The sequence below is a fragment of the Lipotes vexillifer genome, unplaced genomic scaffold (assembly GCF_000442215.2).
Source record: "Lipotes vexillifer unplaced genomic scaffold, Lipotes_vexillifer_v1.1 scaffold713, whole genome shotgun sequence".
Taxonomy (NCBI): Eukaryota; Metazoa; Chordata; class Mammalia; order Artiodactyla; family Lipotidae; genus Lipotes; species Lipotes vexillifer.
Window position 1 is genome coordinate 399094 of NW_006773157.1, and position 18945 is coordinate 418038.

General features: G+C 39.1%; 1 protein-coding gene across 2 annotated transcripts in view; it reads right to left on the minus strand.

Annotated features, from left to right (window-relative positions):
• Window positions 1-18945, minus strand: part of DENND4A (DENN domain containing 4A) — a 94552-nt gene that overhangs the window by 14983 nt on the left and 60624 nt on the right. For both annotated transcript variants that reach the window (XM_007448122.1, XM_007448123.1), the window contains 2 exons: window positions 12333-13432; window positions 857-1043 (listed from right to left, as the gene is read on the minus strand). In XM_007448122.1, the coding sequence (XP_007448184.1) occupies window positions 857-1043; window positions 12333-13432 (1287 nt within the window). The remainder of the gene's footprint in view (window positions 1-856; window positions 1044-12332; window positions 13433-18945) is intronic.

Below are 18945 nucleotides of genomic sequence, written 5' to 3' on the forward strand. Positions count from 1 at the left end.
TGCGGTGTGCGGGCCTCTCACTGTTGTGGCCTCTCCCATTGCGGAGCACAGGCTCTGGACGCACAGGCTCAGCGGCCACGGCTCATGGGCCTAGCCGCTCCGCGGCATGTGGGATCTTCCCAGACTGAGGCACGAACCTGTGTCCCCTGCATCAGCAGGCAGAATCTCAACCACTGGGCCACCAGGGAAGCCCAAAATAGGTATTCTTATATATTACCTGTGGGAATACAAAATAGTATACCCCTGAGGAAGGAACCTGGCAATATCACTTCAAGGAAAAACTTGGAAGTATCTTCCAAAAATACCCTGGCAAAAATATAATATGACATATATGCATCACAGTATTATTTATAACAGTTAAACACTGAGAACTTAAAGTCCCTCAACAGGGAAGTGGTTAAAATAAACCAATACGTCCACACATGATGAACAATGCAACCGTAAAAATGAATGAGGGACAACACTATGTGATGATATGGAATGCTCTTCAGAATATAGTGTTAAGTGAAAAAAGCAAGGAACAGTTAAGTGTTTATAGCATGTTACCTTTTGAGTAAGAAGACAAGGAGGTATTAAGAACACACACACACACGCTTTTTAAAACACATTTTTAAAAAAAGCACATTAAAAAAAGCAACAATGAAAGGACAAATCAAAATGAATAAAAATGGCTACCTCTAGGGACAATGACAAACCAAGATGAAGGCATGAGGATGGAAGAAGCTAGACCTCTCTGAAAGTGCCTTGGTTCTGTATTGTTTTGAGCCATGCAAATCTTTTACAAAATTAAACGTAAAGGAGAAAAAGTAAAGGTACCACAAATCAAATGCAGTATGACTGAGCTGTTTGGACAAACCTTCCAAGGAGGAAGAACCTTCCAGGCTTGTTCTGCTGAAATCAATTCCCTTAGTCCCTGCAGTGGCACTGCTTTCCTGAGAAGTGGCTCCTTCCAACTCGTGGCAGACATCTTCATCTGTTAAAGAGGTAGATTCAGAATCCTGGGCTCCCACTGAAGAAAGACTGGTACGATCAGAACTTTGATCCTAAGGACATAATTATAAGCTTAATTTCCTTCATATTTAAAGTTAGTTATTTAAAAGTTTACTTCAAAGGCAGAGGAAATGCCTAATTACTCAGATGATCAGTTAATTAACATTACAACTTCTAGCGGGGGAAAAAAAAAACCCAACCAATTTTACAAGGGCATACTAGACAAACATGAGCTGGAGATCAATTTTTAAGACAGCATTTCCTAGTTAGATCAAAGCAGATACCTGTTAGTTAGATAACTGCTAACTTTAAGTCTTTGTTTATTGTTAATTTTCTTCCCTGCAAATCCCAGCCCAGGATACCATTAAAAATTACATTTTAATCTCTTTTAATTTCATTTATGTTTACATTTTATTCTTTTCCATAACAATCCAGGTTTCAAAGACATGTATTTCTAGTTTTCATTTTTGAGAACACCAAAGTATAAGTATTTTTTCCTGGTTACACCAGTAATATGTAAGAAAATTTGATAGACTTTTGTATGAAGAAAAAATTTTTTTAAAATAACTAATTTCACTGCCCAGATAATACACAGGTGTGTGTGTATATGTGTTACTGAGTTACTTTTAAGATTACGTGAACATTTTTATTGGCTTTTTGGCTATATATCATTGTGTTTTTTATTAAGTGGGTGCTCTAGGGATTGCAATACATATACCTAATCATTCACAGTTGACTTAAAATTAGTATTGTACCACTTCATATATAATAATATACCTATAACAAATGTCACTAGGGTGAGTCTCTTAATCACTACAAAACCTCTTATACATATTGAAAATCCCATGAGATAACGTTCAAATTTTTGTTTTGTCCAACTTCAAGTATTTTAAGGAATTTAAAAAGCTTTTAAGGGACTTCCCTGGTGGTGCAGTGGTTAAGAATCCGCCTGCCAATGCAGGAGACGTGGGTTCGAGCCCAGGTCCAGGATGATCCCACATGCTGTGGAGCAACTAAGCCCATGCGCCACAACTACTGAGCCTGTGCTCTAGAGCCCGAGAGCCACAACTACTGAAGCCTGTGTGCCTAGAGCCCATGCTCTGCAATGAGAAGCCCACGCACCACACCGAAGAGTAGCCCCCACTCGCTGCAACTAGAGAAAGCCCCCGCGCAGCAGTGAAGACCCAACGCAGCCAAAAATAAATAAATTTAAAAAAGAATATATATGTATATATAGCTGAATCACTGTGCTGTATACCTGAAACTAACATGACACTGTAAATCAACCATACTTCAATAAAAATTTTTTAAAAAGGTTTTAAAAAAGGGGTCTTAGGGAGATTGGTTCAAGATGACAGCGTAGAAGGATATGCTCTCACTCCCTCATGCGAGAACACCGGAATCACAACTAATGGCTGAACAATCACTGACAGGAAGACACTGGAAATCACCAAAAAAAGATACCCCACATCCAAAGACAAAGAAGAAGCCACAATTAGACGGTAGAAGGGGCACAATCACAATAAAGTCAAATCCCGTAACTGCTGGGTGGGTGACTCACAAACTGGAGAACACTTATACCACAGAAGTTCACCCGCTAGAGTGAAGGTTCTGAGCCCCACGTCAGGCTTCCCAACCTGGGGGTCCAGCAACGGGAGGAGGAATTCCTAGAGAATCAGACTTTGAAGGCTAGTGGGATATGACTGCAGGACTTCGGCAGGACTGGGGGAAACAGAGACTCCACTCTTGGAGGGCACACACAAAATAGTGTGTGCATCAGGACCCAGGGGAAGGAGCAGTGACCCCAAAGGAGACTTAACCAGACCTACCTGCTAGTGTTGGAGGGGTGCCTGCAGAGGTGGGGGGTGGCCCTGTCTCACTATGAGGACAACGACACTGGCAGCAGAAGTCCTGGGAAGTACTCCTTGGCGTGAGCCCTCCCAGAGTCAGCGATTAGCACCACCAAAGAGACTGGGTAGGCTCCAGTGTTGGGTTGCCTCAGGCCAAAGAACCAACAGCGAGGGAGCTCAGCCCCACCCATCAACAGTCAAGTGGATTAAAGTTTTACTGAGCTCTGCCCACCAGAGCAACAGTCAGCTCTACCCACCACCAGTCCCTCCCATCAGGAAACTTGCACAAGCCTCTTAGATAGCCTCATCCACCAGAGGGCAGACAGCAGAAGCCAAGAAGAACTACAATCCTGCAGCCTGTGGAACAAAAACCACATTCACAGAAAGATAGATAAGATGAAAAGGCAGAGGGCTATGTATCAGATGAAGGAACAAGATAAAACCCCAGAAAAACAACTAAATGAGGTGGAGATAGGCAACCTTCCAGAAAAAGAATTCAGAATAATGATAGTGAAGATGATCCAGGACCTCGAAAAAGAATGGAGGCAAAGATCGAGAAGATGCAAGAAATGTTTAACAAAGACCTAGAAGAATTAAAGAACAAACAAACAGAGATGAACAATACAATAACTGAAATGAAAACTACACTAGAAGGAATCAATAGCAGAATAACTGAGGCAGAGGAACAGATAAGTGACCTAGAAGATAGAATGGTGGAATGTACTGCTGAGGAACAGAGTAAAGAAAAAAGAATGAAAAGAAACGAAGACAGCCTAAGAGACCTCCGGACAACATTAAATGCAACAACATTCACATTATAGGGGTCCCAGAAGGAGAAGAGAGAGAGAAAGGACCTAAGAAAATATTTGAAGAGATTATAGTCGAAAACTTCCCTAACATGGGAAAGGAAATAGCCACCCAAGTCCAGGAAGCTCAGAGAGTCCCATATAGGATGAACCCAAGGAGAAACATGCCGAGACACATAGTAATCAAATTGACAAAAATTAAAGACAAAGAAAAATTATTGAAAGCAATAAGGGAAAAACAACAAATAACATACAAGGGAACTCCCATAAGGTTAACAGTTGATTTCTCAGCAGAAACTCTACAAGCCAGAAGGGAGTGGCATGATAAAGTGATGAAAGGGAAGAACCTACAACCAAGATTACTCCACCCAGCAAGGATCTCATTCAGATTCAACAGAGAAATCAAAAGCTTTACAGACAAGCAAAAGTAAGAGAATTCAGCACCACCAAACCAGCTCTACAACAAATGCTAAAGGAACTTCTCTAAGTGGGAAACACAAGAGAAGAAAAGGACCTACAAAAACAAACCCAAAACAATTAAGAAAATGATCATAGGAACATACATTATCGATAATTACCTTAACGTGAATGGATTAAATGCTCCAACCAAAAGACACAGGCTTGCTGAATGGATACAAAAACAAGACTCATATATATGCTGTCTACAAGAGACCCACTTCAGCCCTAGGGACACATACAGACTGAAAGGGGATGGAAAAAGATATTCCATGTAAATGGATATCAAAAGAAAGCTGGAGTAGCTATACTCATATCAGATAACATAGACTTTAAAATAAAGAATGTTACAAGAGACAGGGAAGGACACTACATAATGATCAAGGGATCAATCCAAGAAAAAGATGTAACAATTATAAATATATATGCACACAACATCAGAGCACCTCAATACATAAGGCAACTGCTAACAGCTACAAAAGAGAAAATCGACAGTAACACAATAATAGTGGGGGACTTTAACACCTCACTTACACCAATTGACAGATCATCCAAACAGAAAATTAATAAGGAAACAGAAGCTTTAAATGACACAACAGACCAGATAGATTTAATTGATATTTATAGGACATTCCATCCAAAAACAGCAGATTACACTTTCTTCTCAAGGGCACACAGAACATTCTCCAGGATGGATCATAACCTGGGTCACAAATCAAGCCTCAGTAAATTTAAGAAAATTGAAATCATATCAAGCATCTTTTCTGACCACAACGCTATGAGATTAGAAATGAATTACAGGGAAAAAAATGTAAAAAAGACAAACACATGGAGGCTAAACAATACGTTACTAAATAACCAAGAGATCAGTGAAGAAATCAAAGAGGAAATCAAGAAATACTGAGAGACAAATGCCAATGAAAACACGATGATCCAAAAACCTATGGGATGCAGCAAAAGCAGTTCTAAGAGGGAAGCTTATAGCTATACAAGCCTACCTCAAGAAACACGAAAAATCTCAAATAAACAATCTAACCTTACACCTAAAGGAACTAGAGAAAGAAGAACAAAGAAAACTCAAAGTTAGCAGAAGGAAAGAAATCATAAAGATCAGAGCAGAAATAAATGAAATAGAAACAAAGAAAACAATAGCAAAGATCAATAAAACTAAAAGCTGGTTCTCTGAGAAGATAAACAAAATTGATAAACCATTAGCCAGACTCATCAAGAAAAAGAGGGAGAGGATTCAAATCAATAAAATTAGAAATGAAAAAGGAGAAGTTACAACAGACACCGCAGAAATACAAAGCATCCTAAGAGACTACTACAAGCAACTCTATGCCAATAATATGCAGAACCTGGAAGACATGGACAAATTCTTAGAAAGGTATAACCTTCCAAGACTGAACCAGGAAGAAATAGAAAATATGAACAGACCAATCACAAGTAATGAAATTGAAACTGTGATTAAAAATCTTCCAACAAACAAAAGTCCAGGACCAGATGGCTTCACAGGTGAATTCTATCAAACATTTAGAGAAGAGCTAACACCCATCCTTCTCAAACTCTTCCAAAAAATTGCAGAGGAAGGAACACTCCCAAACTCATTCTATGAGGCCACCATCACCCTGATACCAAAACCAGACAAAGATACTACAAAAAAAGAAAATTACAGACCAATATCACTGATAAATATAGATGCAAAAATCTTCAACACAATACTAGCAAACAGAATCCAACAACACATGAAAAAGATTGTACACCATGATCAAGTAGGGATGCAATATTCTTCAATATATGGAAATCAATCAATGTGATACATCATATTAACAAATTGAAGAATAAAAACCATATGATCATCTCAATAGATGCAGAAAAAGCTTTTGACAAAATTCAACACTGATTGATGAAAAAACCATCCAGAAAGTGGGCATAGAGGGAACCTACCTCAGCATAATAAAGGCCGTATATGACAAACCCACAGCAAGCATCATTGAAACCATTTCCTCTAAGATCAGGAACAAGACAAGGATGTCCACTCTCACCATTATTTTTCAACATAGTTTTGGAAGTCCTAGCCATGGCAATCAGAGAAGAAAAAGAAATAAAAGGAATACAAATTGGAAAAGAAGTAAAACTGTCACTGTTTGCAGATGACATGATACTATACAGAGAGAATCCTAAAGATGCCACCAGAAAACTACTAGAGCTAATCAATGAATTTGGTAGTTTCAGGATACAAAATTAATGCACAGAAATCTCTTTGCATTCCTATATACTAATGATGAAAAATCTGAAAGAGGAATTAAGGAACCACTTCCATTTACCACTGCAACAAAAGAATAAAATATCTAGGAATAAACCTACCTAGGGAGATCAAAGACCTGTATGCAGAAAACTGTAAGATACTGATGGAAGAAATTAAAGATGATACCAAAAGATGGAGAGATATACCATGTTCTTGGATTGGAAGAATCAATATTGTGAAAAAGACTATACTACCCAAAGCAATCTACAGATTCAGTGCAATCCCTATCAAATTACCAATGGCATTTTTTACACAACTAGAACAAAAAAATCTTAAAATTTGTATGGAGACACAAAAGACCCCGAATAGCCAAAGCAGTCTTGAGGGCAAAAAGCGGAGCTGGAGGAATCAGACTGCCTGACTTCAGACTATAATACAAGACAATATGGTACTGGCACAAAAACAGAAATATACATCAATGGAACAAGACAGAAAGCCCAGAGATAACCCGCACACCTATGGTCAACTAATTTATGACAAAGGAGGCAAGGATATACAATGGAGACAATGGAGAAAAGACAGTGTCTTCAATAAGTGGTGTTGGGAAAACTGGACAGCTACATTTAAAAGAATGAAATTAGAGCTTCCCTGGTGGCACAGTGGTTTAGAGTCTGCCTGCTGATGCAGCGGACATGGGTTCGTGCCCCAGTCCAGGAATATCCCACATGCTGCGGAGTGGCTAGGCCCGTGAGCCATGGCTGCTGAGCCTGCGTGTCTGGAGCCTGTGCTCCGCAACGGGAGAGGCCACAACAGTGAGAAGCCCGCATACCGCAAAAAAAAAAAAAAAAAAGAAAGAAATTAGAACACTCCCTAACACCATACACAAATATAAACTCAAAATGGATTAGAGACCTAAATGTAAGATCGGACACTATAAAACTCTTAGAGGAAAACGTAGGAAGAACACTCTGACATAAATCACAGCAAGATCTTTTTTGATCCACCTCCTAGAGTAATGGAAATGAAAACAAAAATAAACAAATGGGACCTAATGAAACTTAAAAGCTTTTGCACAGCAAAGGAAAGCATAAACAAGATGAAAAGACAACCCTCAGAATGGAAGAAAATATCTGCAAACGAATCAAGGGACAAAGGATTGATCTCTAAAATATATAAACAGCTCATGCAGCTCAATATTAAAAAAACAACCCAATCCAAAAATGGGCAGAAGACCTAAATAGATATTTCTCCGAAGAAGACATACAGATGGCCAAGAAGCACATCAAAAGCTGCTCAACATCACTAATTATTAGAGAAATGCAAATCAAAACTACAATGAGGTATCACCTCACACCAGTTAGAATGGGCATCATCAGAAAATCTACAAACAACAAATGCTGGAGAGGGTGTGGAGAAAAGGGAACCCTCTTAACACTGTTGGTGGGAATGTAAATTGATACAGCCACTATGGAGAACAGTATGGAGGTTCCTTAAAAAACTAAAAATAGAATTACCATGTGACCCAGCAATCCCACTACTGGGCATATACCCAGAGAAACCCATAATTCAAAAAGACACATGCACCCCAATCTTCACTGCAGCACTATTTACAATAGCCAGGTCATGGAAGCAACCTAAATGCCCATCGACAGACAAATGGATAAAGAAGATTTGGGATATATATACAATGGAATATTACTCAGCATAAAAAGGAACGAAATTGGGTCATTTGTAGCGATGTGGATGGATCTAGAGACTGTCATACAAAGTGAAGTAAGTCAGAAAGAGAAAAACAAATATCGTACATTAACGTATATATGTGGAACCTAGAAAAATGGTACAGATGAACTGGTTTGCAGGGCAGAAATTGAGAGAGAGATGTAGAGAACAAACGTATGGGCACCAAGGCAGGAAAGCGGCTGGGAGTGGGATGAATTGGGAGATTGGGATTGGCATGTATACACTGATGTGTATAAAATGGATGACTAATAAGAACCTGCTGTATTAAAAAAAAAAGGGGGGGGTCTTTCATATTAACCAGATATTTACCATCTATTTTGCTCTTTCTTCATTTCCAAAGACCCAGATTTCTTTGTGGTATAATTTTTCTTCAGCCTGAAGAACTTCCTTTAGAATATTTTATACATCAGGTCTGCTAGTCATGAATTCTTTCCCTTTACCTGAAAATGTTTTTATTTCACTTTCACCCCCTAAAGAATATTTTCACTGGATATGGAATTCTGGGTTGACAGGCCTTTTCTTCAACAGGTTAAGAGTGTTGTTCCACTGTATTCTTCCCTCCACAGATTATGATGAAAACAAGTGGCCATTCAAATCCTTATTCCTCTGTAGGTAATGTCATTTTTATTTAGTAGTATTCAAGGTATTTTTATTGTTGTTTTTTTTTCTAGCAGTTATTTTCTTATTAGAAATGGATATCTTTGGTTATTAACAGTTTGCTTTTATGTATATATATAGGTGTTCTTTTCTTTGAGTTTATCCTGTCTATAGTTTACTGAGTATCTGCAAATCTAAATCTTTTACTAAATTTGGGAAATTTTATCCATTATTTCTTCAAATATTTTTCCTACCATAATCTCTTTCTCCAATTCTTTTGGAATCCCAATTTTATGTTATACATTTTGATATTGTCCCACAAGTCTCTGAGGCTCTGTTCATTTTTATAAAGTCTCTCTCTCTTCTTCCAACTGCATGATTTCTGTTACTCAATCTTTAAGTTCAATGACTCTCCTTTGTCATCTCCATTCTATTGAACCCATCCAATGAGTTTATTTCAGAGTGTATTTTTTATGATAAAATTTTTTGACAAATAATTAATTTTCCTGGTTAAGAGTTCCTTTCTTTTCTTATTTGAAATGTGTTTTTTCTTTACTTCAGGGAATCTAGTTATAATAGCTGCTTTAAAGTTTCTGTCTGATAATTCCAACATCTGGGTTATCTCAGGGTTGTCTTTCCCTTGAGAATTAGTCACATTTTCCTGGTTCAAGTAATTTTGGATTTTATGTTGGACACCATGAATGTTATGCTGTGTAGTCTGGGTACTTTTATAATCTCTTGGAGAATGTTGAGCTATTGTATTAGCAGGCAGTCAACTAAGTTATGTTCAGATTGTAATTTGTGTTTTGATTTTTGTAGGTAGTGATTTAATCCCCAGTTTAATTCTCTAAGCCTTGTCCATGCTGGTCTGCATCTATCCCACGTATGTGTAGCTCAAGGGTGAGGCTCAGACTTGTGTGGGCCATGCACAGAATTAGGAATCCTTCTTTCACAGATTCCCCTCATACTCTCCAGTCCACAGAGGCTCCCTTCTCTGGTTCCTCTGTCCAGGTAATATGGGGATTCTCGTGAAGTTTTAGCTGCCAGGGATGCCATGCCACACTGTGACTGGGACCTGCTCTTGGAGCAAAAATGTATGAGAAAGAAAATGGGAAAATTTCCCCACAATCTGCTGCTTTTATTTTTCAGAATCTTTAGATAGTTTTTTTTTTGTATTTTGTTTGGAGTTTTTAGTTGTAAATCAGGGGGAGGGACAGGCTTTAGTAGCCTTATGTTACCACAGTGGAACTAAAGCTCTCACCCAAATTTTTAAAGAGTATTTTTGCTGGGTACAGAAAAACAGGTTGGCAGTCATTTTCTTTCAGTACTCTAAAGATGTCTTTCCAGTGTCTTTTGACATCAAATTTTCTATTCAGAAGACAACTGTCAGCTTTCTTACTGCTGCTCTTTTGAAGGTAATATCTCTCTCTTCTTTGGCTCCTTTTCGGATTTTCTCTTTGTATTTCATTTTCATCTATTTTAACTTAAGATGCCTAAGTATAGGGTGTTTTTTTGTTTTTTTTTGCATTTATTCTGCTTGACATTTGTAGATCTTCTAAATATGTGAGTGACATCTTTAATCACTTTTGGAAAATTCTTGGCAATTAACTTTTTTTTTTTTTTTTTTTTGTGGTACTTGGGCCTCTCACTGTTGTGGCCTCTCCCATTGCGGAGCACAGGCTCCGGATGCGCAGGCTCAGCGGCCATGGCTCATGGGCCCAGCCGCTCCGCGGCATGTGGGATCTTCCCGGACCGGGACATGAACCCGTGTCCCCTGCATCGGCAGGCGGACTCTCAACCACTGCGCCACCAGGGAAGCCCGGCAATTAGCTTTTTAAATGTTCCTTCTACCCCTTTTTTCCTTCTTCTTCTGGAACTAAATTACATCAATGTTAGGCATTTTCACTAAACCCCACAGTTTTTCCTGTATTTTCCAATTTTTTTTCCCTGTCTGTACTTCAGTGTGGATATTTTCTACTAACTTCCCAACTAGTTTACTAATCTTTCTTCTCCTGTTTTTTTTTTTTTTGGTCTGCTGTTAAATCTAACTACTGCTTTCTTAATTTCACATCTTTTTCAGTTCTAGAATTTACACTGGTTCTTTTCAAAAGATAATTACCTGGTGAAATTTTGCATGTTTCTGGCTTTTTTCTCACCCTTTTCTCTATTTTCTTGGACATATTTTAATTACTTCAAAGTATCTCGCTAATTCAAATATTTAGATCACCTGAAGGTCTGTTTCCTCCATCTGTTTTTCTTTTGTTTTTAGTTATGGTCCTTGTCTCTCAGTACAGCTTTTTTTTTTTTTTTTTAAATATTTATTTATTTGGCTGCACTGGTCTTAGTTGCAGCACGTGGGATCTTCGCTGCAGTGTGCGGGATCTTTAGTTGTGGTGTGCGGGATCTTTAGTTGCAGCATGCAGGCTCTTAGTTGAGGCACGCAGGATCTAGTTCCCTCACCAGGGATGGAACCCGGGCCCCCTGCACTGGGAGTGCGGAGTCTTAACCACTGGATCACCAAGGAAGTCCCTCAGTATAGCTATTTTTAATTCAATAATAGAATATAAAAAATTATATATAAAAAACCGTAAAGAGTCCAGTTGATGTTCTGGTCCTCTGGAAAGGACACACTTTTTCCTTGTTAGAGTAAAGGTTGATTAGTTTAATCTAATCACAGACTGAGCTGAGTCCAGCCTAGGTTGCAGTTTTAGTCAGGTTCAGTCTACCTCTGTTTTGCCAATGCTCCTAAGGCATAGCTCTGCAGGAATTTGAACTAAGGGCCTGGTGTGTACACCAAAGCTTCCCTGCCCTCACTTTCCCCAGCTCCCAGCAGCTTATGAACTAAGCTATTGTATTCCCAGCACCATGAAACTGCTGAGAACTCTTATTTATCGAGACTTTCTACTTATGTTTTCAGACTCCTGTTTCATGCAGTATCAGTATTTGGAAAATGTTCTGAAGGAAAAAACTTGTGTATCTGAGTACCCTCCAGTCTCTATTTTTGTCTCTCCAGCTGTACAAGATCCCAAAAGTCCTGCTGGCCCCCTCACCGCTCCACAGTCCTCTGATAAGGCAAAGCCTGGATTTGCAACCTCTTGCTCTGTGCTCAGAATAAGCAAATGCCCTCAAGGAAAAAGTAGCTATAAAACTTCAGCTCATCTCTGCAATTTTACTCTCTCTAGAATCTTGCCCCTCTACTTTCTAGCTGTTTCAGCACTTCTCTGATGACTTTAAACAAATACTTTCCATATTTCATCTAGCTTTTTGCTTTGGGAGGTATGTAGGTGTATCACAAGGTACTCCATCCTAACCAGAAAGAGAAATCCTATGCCTGGCTGGTAATTTTTGAAGGCAATAAATAATGAAGCTCAGTAAGCATTTTCATATGACTCTAATTTTTACTCCAGCTACAGATCACTTTCTTTCAAAACTGAACTAAAAATATAACCTTAGTTAGTGGATTCTTTCCTTTCGAAGTTATTGTTCAAGTCCAAATTCTGATACTTACAAACCTTATGCATCCCAAGGGTCCTTTCTGTAAAGCTGTATTTTAGGAGAATGGTAAAAACAGGCATCTTTGCAAGTAAGATACTTTGGGTGGTGGAGGAGGGTAAAAGGAAAAGTAGAAAACACTAATAAACCTACCTTGGATGATGTGGTGTACATGGTGAATCTTGAATACCATTTGCTTGCTTTCTCTGCAACTCCTTTTCCAGCAGTGAACATACTGTTTCTTAGAACATCTAGTTTAGGTACTAATAGTGTATCTAAATTAAATGAAGGTGATGAATGGGTTAATGCATCTTGAGATTCTTCTCTAAATGGGCAAGTAGGTGAGAAGGCTGGAGAAGACCAGAGTCTATCCCTTGGTCTGTCTTCGCTTTTTGAGTAACTTTTAGATTTGGTAAGTCTCACTGGCCCAGGAGAATTAGGAGGCAGGCTAGATCTTCTGCATGCCTTGACCAACGTTGGACTTTTCTTAGTGGTTACTTTATCATCACAGGCCCGTTGTAAATCAATGCTTGGCGTTCGACTCGTCAAAGGACTGCTCATGTTATTCATATACATCACAATTTCTTCAGCTAAATCCCGCCTAGCAGATGGTGTTGAAACGCTTTTGCTATCATCTTCCTCCTCTTCCTCCTCCTCTTTTTGCTGCTGTTCAGTCTCAGCAACCAAAAGAGAGAGGGGATCAAATCCTGTTGCAACATCAGTTTTTTCGAAAGATTTTACTGAAAAGCTGCTATTCAAGCGTTGACTCCTCTTAGGATTTTGTGGAGCAATGTACCCCACTTTTGATCCATCTGTTTCATTGTCTAAGTCTTCTAAGTCAAAAATAACAGGAGAATCCACTTTATCTGCCAAACAATTAGAACCATCAAAAGGTGTATCATCATCACTAGATTCTTTCTCTATACTGTCTCTTTTTGATCTTAAAGATGGCTTTCCAATATCAAGACTATTTGGTCTTGTGCTTTTTGAGATTACATTTGAAAGAATTTTTGCATCAGCTCCTAATTTTTCAACCATATCTCCAGGGTTTGCTTCCTGGTTAATTCTATTGAGCATAAGTCCCATTAGTACTTCTCCACTAAGATTTCGGTTTCTATTTCCCCAGGACATTTGCTGCTGCAAATTAGGCTCATTGTCACTTTTATGTCTTTTCCTGAAGCATCTACTTTGAATGTTTCCTGTTTCATTTGTATCCTCAAAAGATGATATTAAGAGCGGCTCAGACGTACTTTCTAAAAAACAAGAAAAGTGTTTTTAGCCATGAAAAATGTAATATGCAAATATAAGTTGTCTTAAATATTTAAGATACTAGTAATAAAATGATAACAGCAAGCACTCATCAAGTGCCTGCTATTTCACAGATGCTATACTAGGCACTTTACTCACATCTACCATAATCATTCCAACATCCTTATGGGTGGAGAAAAAACTGATAGATTACCTAGCCCAAAGTTACCCAGTCCTTAAGCGAGAGAACTGGGATTCAAATCAAATATGAAGGGTATGATCTGAGATATAAGGATGCACTGCTTTTTAAAACCTGTAAGATTAATATTTACCCTTGGTATATTTAACAACAATAATAATGAATTTATGTCCATTTCACTGAACAGATTAAATAACAATGGTTATACAATTGTGGTTGTGCTACACGACCTTAAGATTCTGAGTCTTCTGACTATAAAAAGAAAAACAAGACCAAAAACACTAAACCAAACCAAATAAAAGGCAGCTATGTGAGCTTTATTCATAAATAAAAATTATTTTTAAAACTCCAAATCCTTACGACTATAGATGTGGCTAAATAATTTTGCCTTTGCTTTACATATTGATTCAAGTTTATAACAGTCAAATGTGAATGGCCACTTTCTATTCAGAAACACTGTCCACTGCTTTTTTACCAAATTACTTAGGTACCTACGCTGAAAGCAGAAACCTAGATTTTTTGATCACTTTAATTGTCCTTATGTGGGAGTCTTCTAAAGCATTAGTCTAGGTATGGTATTGTCAACTACTTTTTTTTAAAAAAATAAATTTATTTATTTTTGTTTGTGTTGGGTCTTTGTTGCTGTGCACGGGCTTTCTCTAGTTGCGGTGAGCGGGGTCTACTCTTTGCTGCGGTGCGTGGGCCTCTCACTGCGGTGGCTTCTCTTGTTGCGGAGCACGGGCTCTAGGCATGTGGGCTTCAGTAGTTGTGGCGCACAGGCTTAGTTGATCTGTGGCATGTGGGATCTTCCCCGACCAGGGCTTGAACCGATGTCCGCTGCATTGGCAGGTGGATTCTAAACCACTGCACCATCAGGAAAGTCCTTCAACTACTCTTTTTACATGCTTTATCCAACAGAATTAGCTCTCTATAACGAGGCAATTCCTAAATATGTGCCTTTTTTCCTATTATATGATGTATTGGGGTAACAGGATAGGAGATAAAAGGGACTACTAGAGACCATAAAAGCCTACAAACTAATACTGTTTAATAAGCATACAGCATTAACAAGGAAAACAGTAGAGCAGAGAGGTAAAGTGTCTTCTTTTTTTCTGTATCAGCTTATGATTAAGTATATAAGAAACCAAGAACATACTTTCTTCTGATATTCTGGGAAACCTGCTTAACAGGTTATATATTATCAAAGACCTGGAGCAATCTTATAATCCAAAGATGTAACTCTAGGACTGCATTTAAATAGATATGTTCCTTTGCAAAGTAAGAACTATGCAATGGCCTAAAGACAAATAAAGCTGGTTATCAAATTATTCCAGGGGTTGGCAAACTACACTGCTGAGCCAAATTCAGCCTGTGGACTGTTTATATACAGTCTCAAATGGTTTTAACATTTTAAAAGAGCTGTAAAAATCACACACACAAAGAACAAGCAATAGAGACTTTATGTGGCCCGTAAGGCCTAAAATGTTTACTACCTGGCCATTTACAGAATAGTTTGTCTGACTCTAAGTTTATATACCTGCTAAATTCCACCAGACTAGGCTGGATGCTGCACACCTCTAATAGAGAGGCTGCGAACTATTTAACTTCCTTGGGCCTGGTGGCTCTATGACATAATACTGGCAAGTGATAGTAAAGTGGTAGTTTTTGAGGGTTTCTGGGAAAACGTCTGCTTTCCTGGTAAAGGAGATAGATGTGGCTGGCACTCCCCTTGCCCATTCTTTCTGCCTTGCACAGATAGGTGGTGCCTGAAGTTGCCAGCAGCTGTATTATAATCATGGTTAGGTTCAGAGATCTGAGGTAAAGCCCCTGAACCAACATCTTGGGCAATTGTTTACCCTGGAATTTCGTGAGCAAAGAAGCCCTCAACTTGTTTAAGCCAGTGTTAAGTCATATTTTCTGAGCCTTAAAACTGAAAGAATTCTGAGCTGATTTACTAGCCCTTCTTTTAGAACTCTGAACATGCTATAATCCCTTCCTACTATACAGCCTTTACATATTGCTTCCCGCTGCTTGGAATGCTCCCTTTCAATTTTTCCTTTGGAACCCCTATCCTCATTTGTTTTCTACTCACCCTTCAGATCTAAGCTCAGAAACCATATTATCAAGGAAGGCTTTCCTGACCAATGTCCCTCTAAACCCAGGACAGGTTACATATTCTTATGGCAACTTACAGCCCTTTTTTTTTTTCCCCCTAATTTATTTATTTTATTTATTTATTTTTGGCTGCATTGGGTCTTTGTTGCTGTGCGTGGGCTTTCTCTAGTTGTGGCGAGCAGGGGCTACTCTTTGCTGCGGTGTGCGGGCTTCTTATTGCGGTGGCTTCTCATTGTGGAGCACGGGTTCTAGGTGCACGGGCTTCAGTAAATATCACACACACAAAGAACAAGCAATAGAGACTGTATGTGGCCTGTAAGGCCTAAAATGTTTACTACCTGGTCATTTACAGAATAGTTTGTCTGACTCTAAGTTTATATACCTGCTAAATTCCACCAGACTAGGCTGGATGCTGCACATCTCTAACAGAGAGGCTGCAAACTATTTAACTTCCTTGGGCCTGGTGGCTCTATGACATAATTCTGGCAAGTGATAGTAAAGTGGTAGTTTTTGAGGGTTTCTGGGAAAACAAGCCAATTTTTTAAAGCATATAATAGGTTTCCTAGGTATGAACTAGAGTTGTTAGTTTATCCTTAAGACTTTTGACTCCTTTACCAGGAAAGCAGACGTTTTCCCAGAAACCCTCAAAAACTACCACTTTACTATCACTTGCCAGAATTATGTCATAGAGCCACCAGGGCACGTGGGCTCAGTAGTTGTGGTTTCTGGGCTCTAGAGAGCAGGCTCAGTAGTTGTGGCACACGGGCTTAGTTGGTCTGCGGCATGTGGGATCTTCCCGGACCAGGGCTCGAACCCGTGTCCCCTGCATTGGCAGGCGGATTCTTAACCACTGTGCCACCAGGGAAGCCCTTACAGCCCTTCTTGCCAGTATTTAATATCAGGGTGTTTTTACATTTACTTGATTATTTGATTAATGTTTTCCCAGCCCTCCCATGTACTTCTCTATGGAGGCAGGGACCATGTTTATTTTTGTTCTTTACCATATCCTCAGTAGCACCTGGCATATGGTAGCAGGTATAGTAGGAGCTCAAAAAATAATCGCTGAATGAATACTGTCTGCTGGGAAACAACTGCAGCCAAGAGACCAACCCAGAATATAACATAGTATAATATATTATAATATGCCATGTTACAGCTAAATGTGGTAGCTAAAGGTAAAAAGTTAAAGCACACTAAAAGCAGAATTAGGCTTAAAAAAACATTTCAGAGTATGTTTTCATACTTCAGAGCATGTTTCATTTCAGAGTAAATTGTCTTGTGATTGAATTCTCAGTAATTCAATATAAATTTATCAAAATGTTAAAATTCCCAAGATAACCATGAAGTAACCATAGGATGATGATTTTATTTCAATTACCAACCAAACATTAAAACATTTCTTTGGTTATTCCACTCCCACATCTTTTAGAAGCTGTCATTTATTTATATAATGATATAAACAAAATATACATATACTGTACTGCAACACATGAAGAAACTTGAAAGGTGTTTTGAATCCTAGCAAGTACTAGTATGTAAGAAAAAAGTTACAGAAAAGTAAGTATTCCTATAAATCCCACATATAGTGTTTGGTAGTAGTGATAAACCCAGAGTACTTAACAGATGGGAAAGTTTTCAAGTCAAAAATCTTAAGGATAAACTAACAACTCTAGTTTATACCTAGGAAACCTATTATATGCTTTAAAAAATTGGCTTGTTGGGCTTCCCTGGTGGCGCAGTGGTTGAGAGCCCGCCTGCCGATGCAGGGGACGCGGGTTCGTGCCCCGGTCCGGGAAGATCCCACATGCTGTGGAGCGGCTGGGCCCGTGAGCCATGGCCGCTGAGCCTGCGCGTCCGGAGCCTATGCTCCGCAACGGGAGAGGCCACAACAGTGAGAGGCCCACGTACCGCAAAAAAAAAAAAAAAAAATTGGCTTGTTAAGCGCAGAGGACAATCAAAAGCCAGATGCTGAGTCAGATGCTTATTACTATGACAAAATGTCAGAATCAAAGGATGATTTACAATCATATGAAAACGGAAAGTTCATAAAAGCAGATCTTAAGCAAACGGCAAGCATGAACAGACAGTAACAAAAGAACAAGAAAGCAAAGACTACCAAAGGCCAGGTATTAAGAGTCATAATTAGACAATGATTAGGAAGGACTAACTGGTTTGTGAAGCAATTACATTATACCAATGAAAAAATTTTAATGTTTAAGTTATAACAATTATCTAGGAATATGATAATTGGAAGGAAATGCGAAGAAAGACAGTTATAGATCATTTAACTTTTTTTTTTTTTTTTTTTTGCGGTACGCGGGCCTCTCACTGTTGTGGCCTCTCCCGTTGCGGAGCACAGGCTCCGGACACGCAGGCTCAGCGGCCAGGGCTCACGGGCCCAGCCGCTCTGCGGCATGTGGGATCTTCCCAGACCAGGGCATGAACCCGTGTCCCCTGCATCGGCAGGTGGACTCTCAACCACTGCGCCACCAGGGAAGCCCCATTTAACTTTTTTTTGGTAGCTAGAGCAGGGGTCAGCAAACTTTCTGTCATGGGCCAGAAAGTAAATATTTTAGGCTCTGCAGGCCATACAGTCTCGGTGGCAACTCCACAGCTCTGCCAACATAGTGCCAAAGCAGCCATAGACAATATGTAAGTGAATGAGCTGGGTGTGTGACAATCAACCTTTGTTTATGAACACTGAACTTTCATATAATTTTCAGGTGTCACAAAATATTTTTCTTTTGATTTTTTACCATTTAAAAATGTAAAAAACCATCCTTAGCTTGTGGGCCTGTACAAAAACCAGGCTGCAGGCCTGGTTTGGCCCATAGGCCACAGTTTGCCTACCCCTGAGTTAGAGGCATATCTAACTATGCTGCAGAAAAACAAACATCATTGCAGCAGCAGGGCCCTTTACAGAGATATTTCAGCTTTGACAGCACAAGTCCTTCAAAGTTTGTTTAGATTATAATGATGGAGAACTGGGCTAATACAAAAATAAAATAATGTAATTATGAAATCAGACTATTAACACTAGAAACTCTGAATCTTATGTCTGTTTAGTGCCCCCCAAAACAGTCTGATGAAAAACTTGTGAGACCAGGTATTATCCCAGATCCTAAAATGACTTTTCCATTAACTAGCTGAGAACTATGGGACCTGCCAATAGTCCGACTATGCCTGAGTTTTCTCATCTTGGAA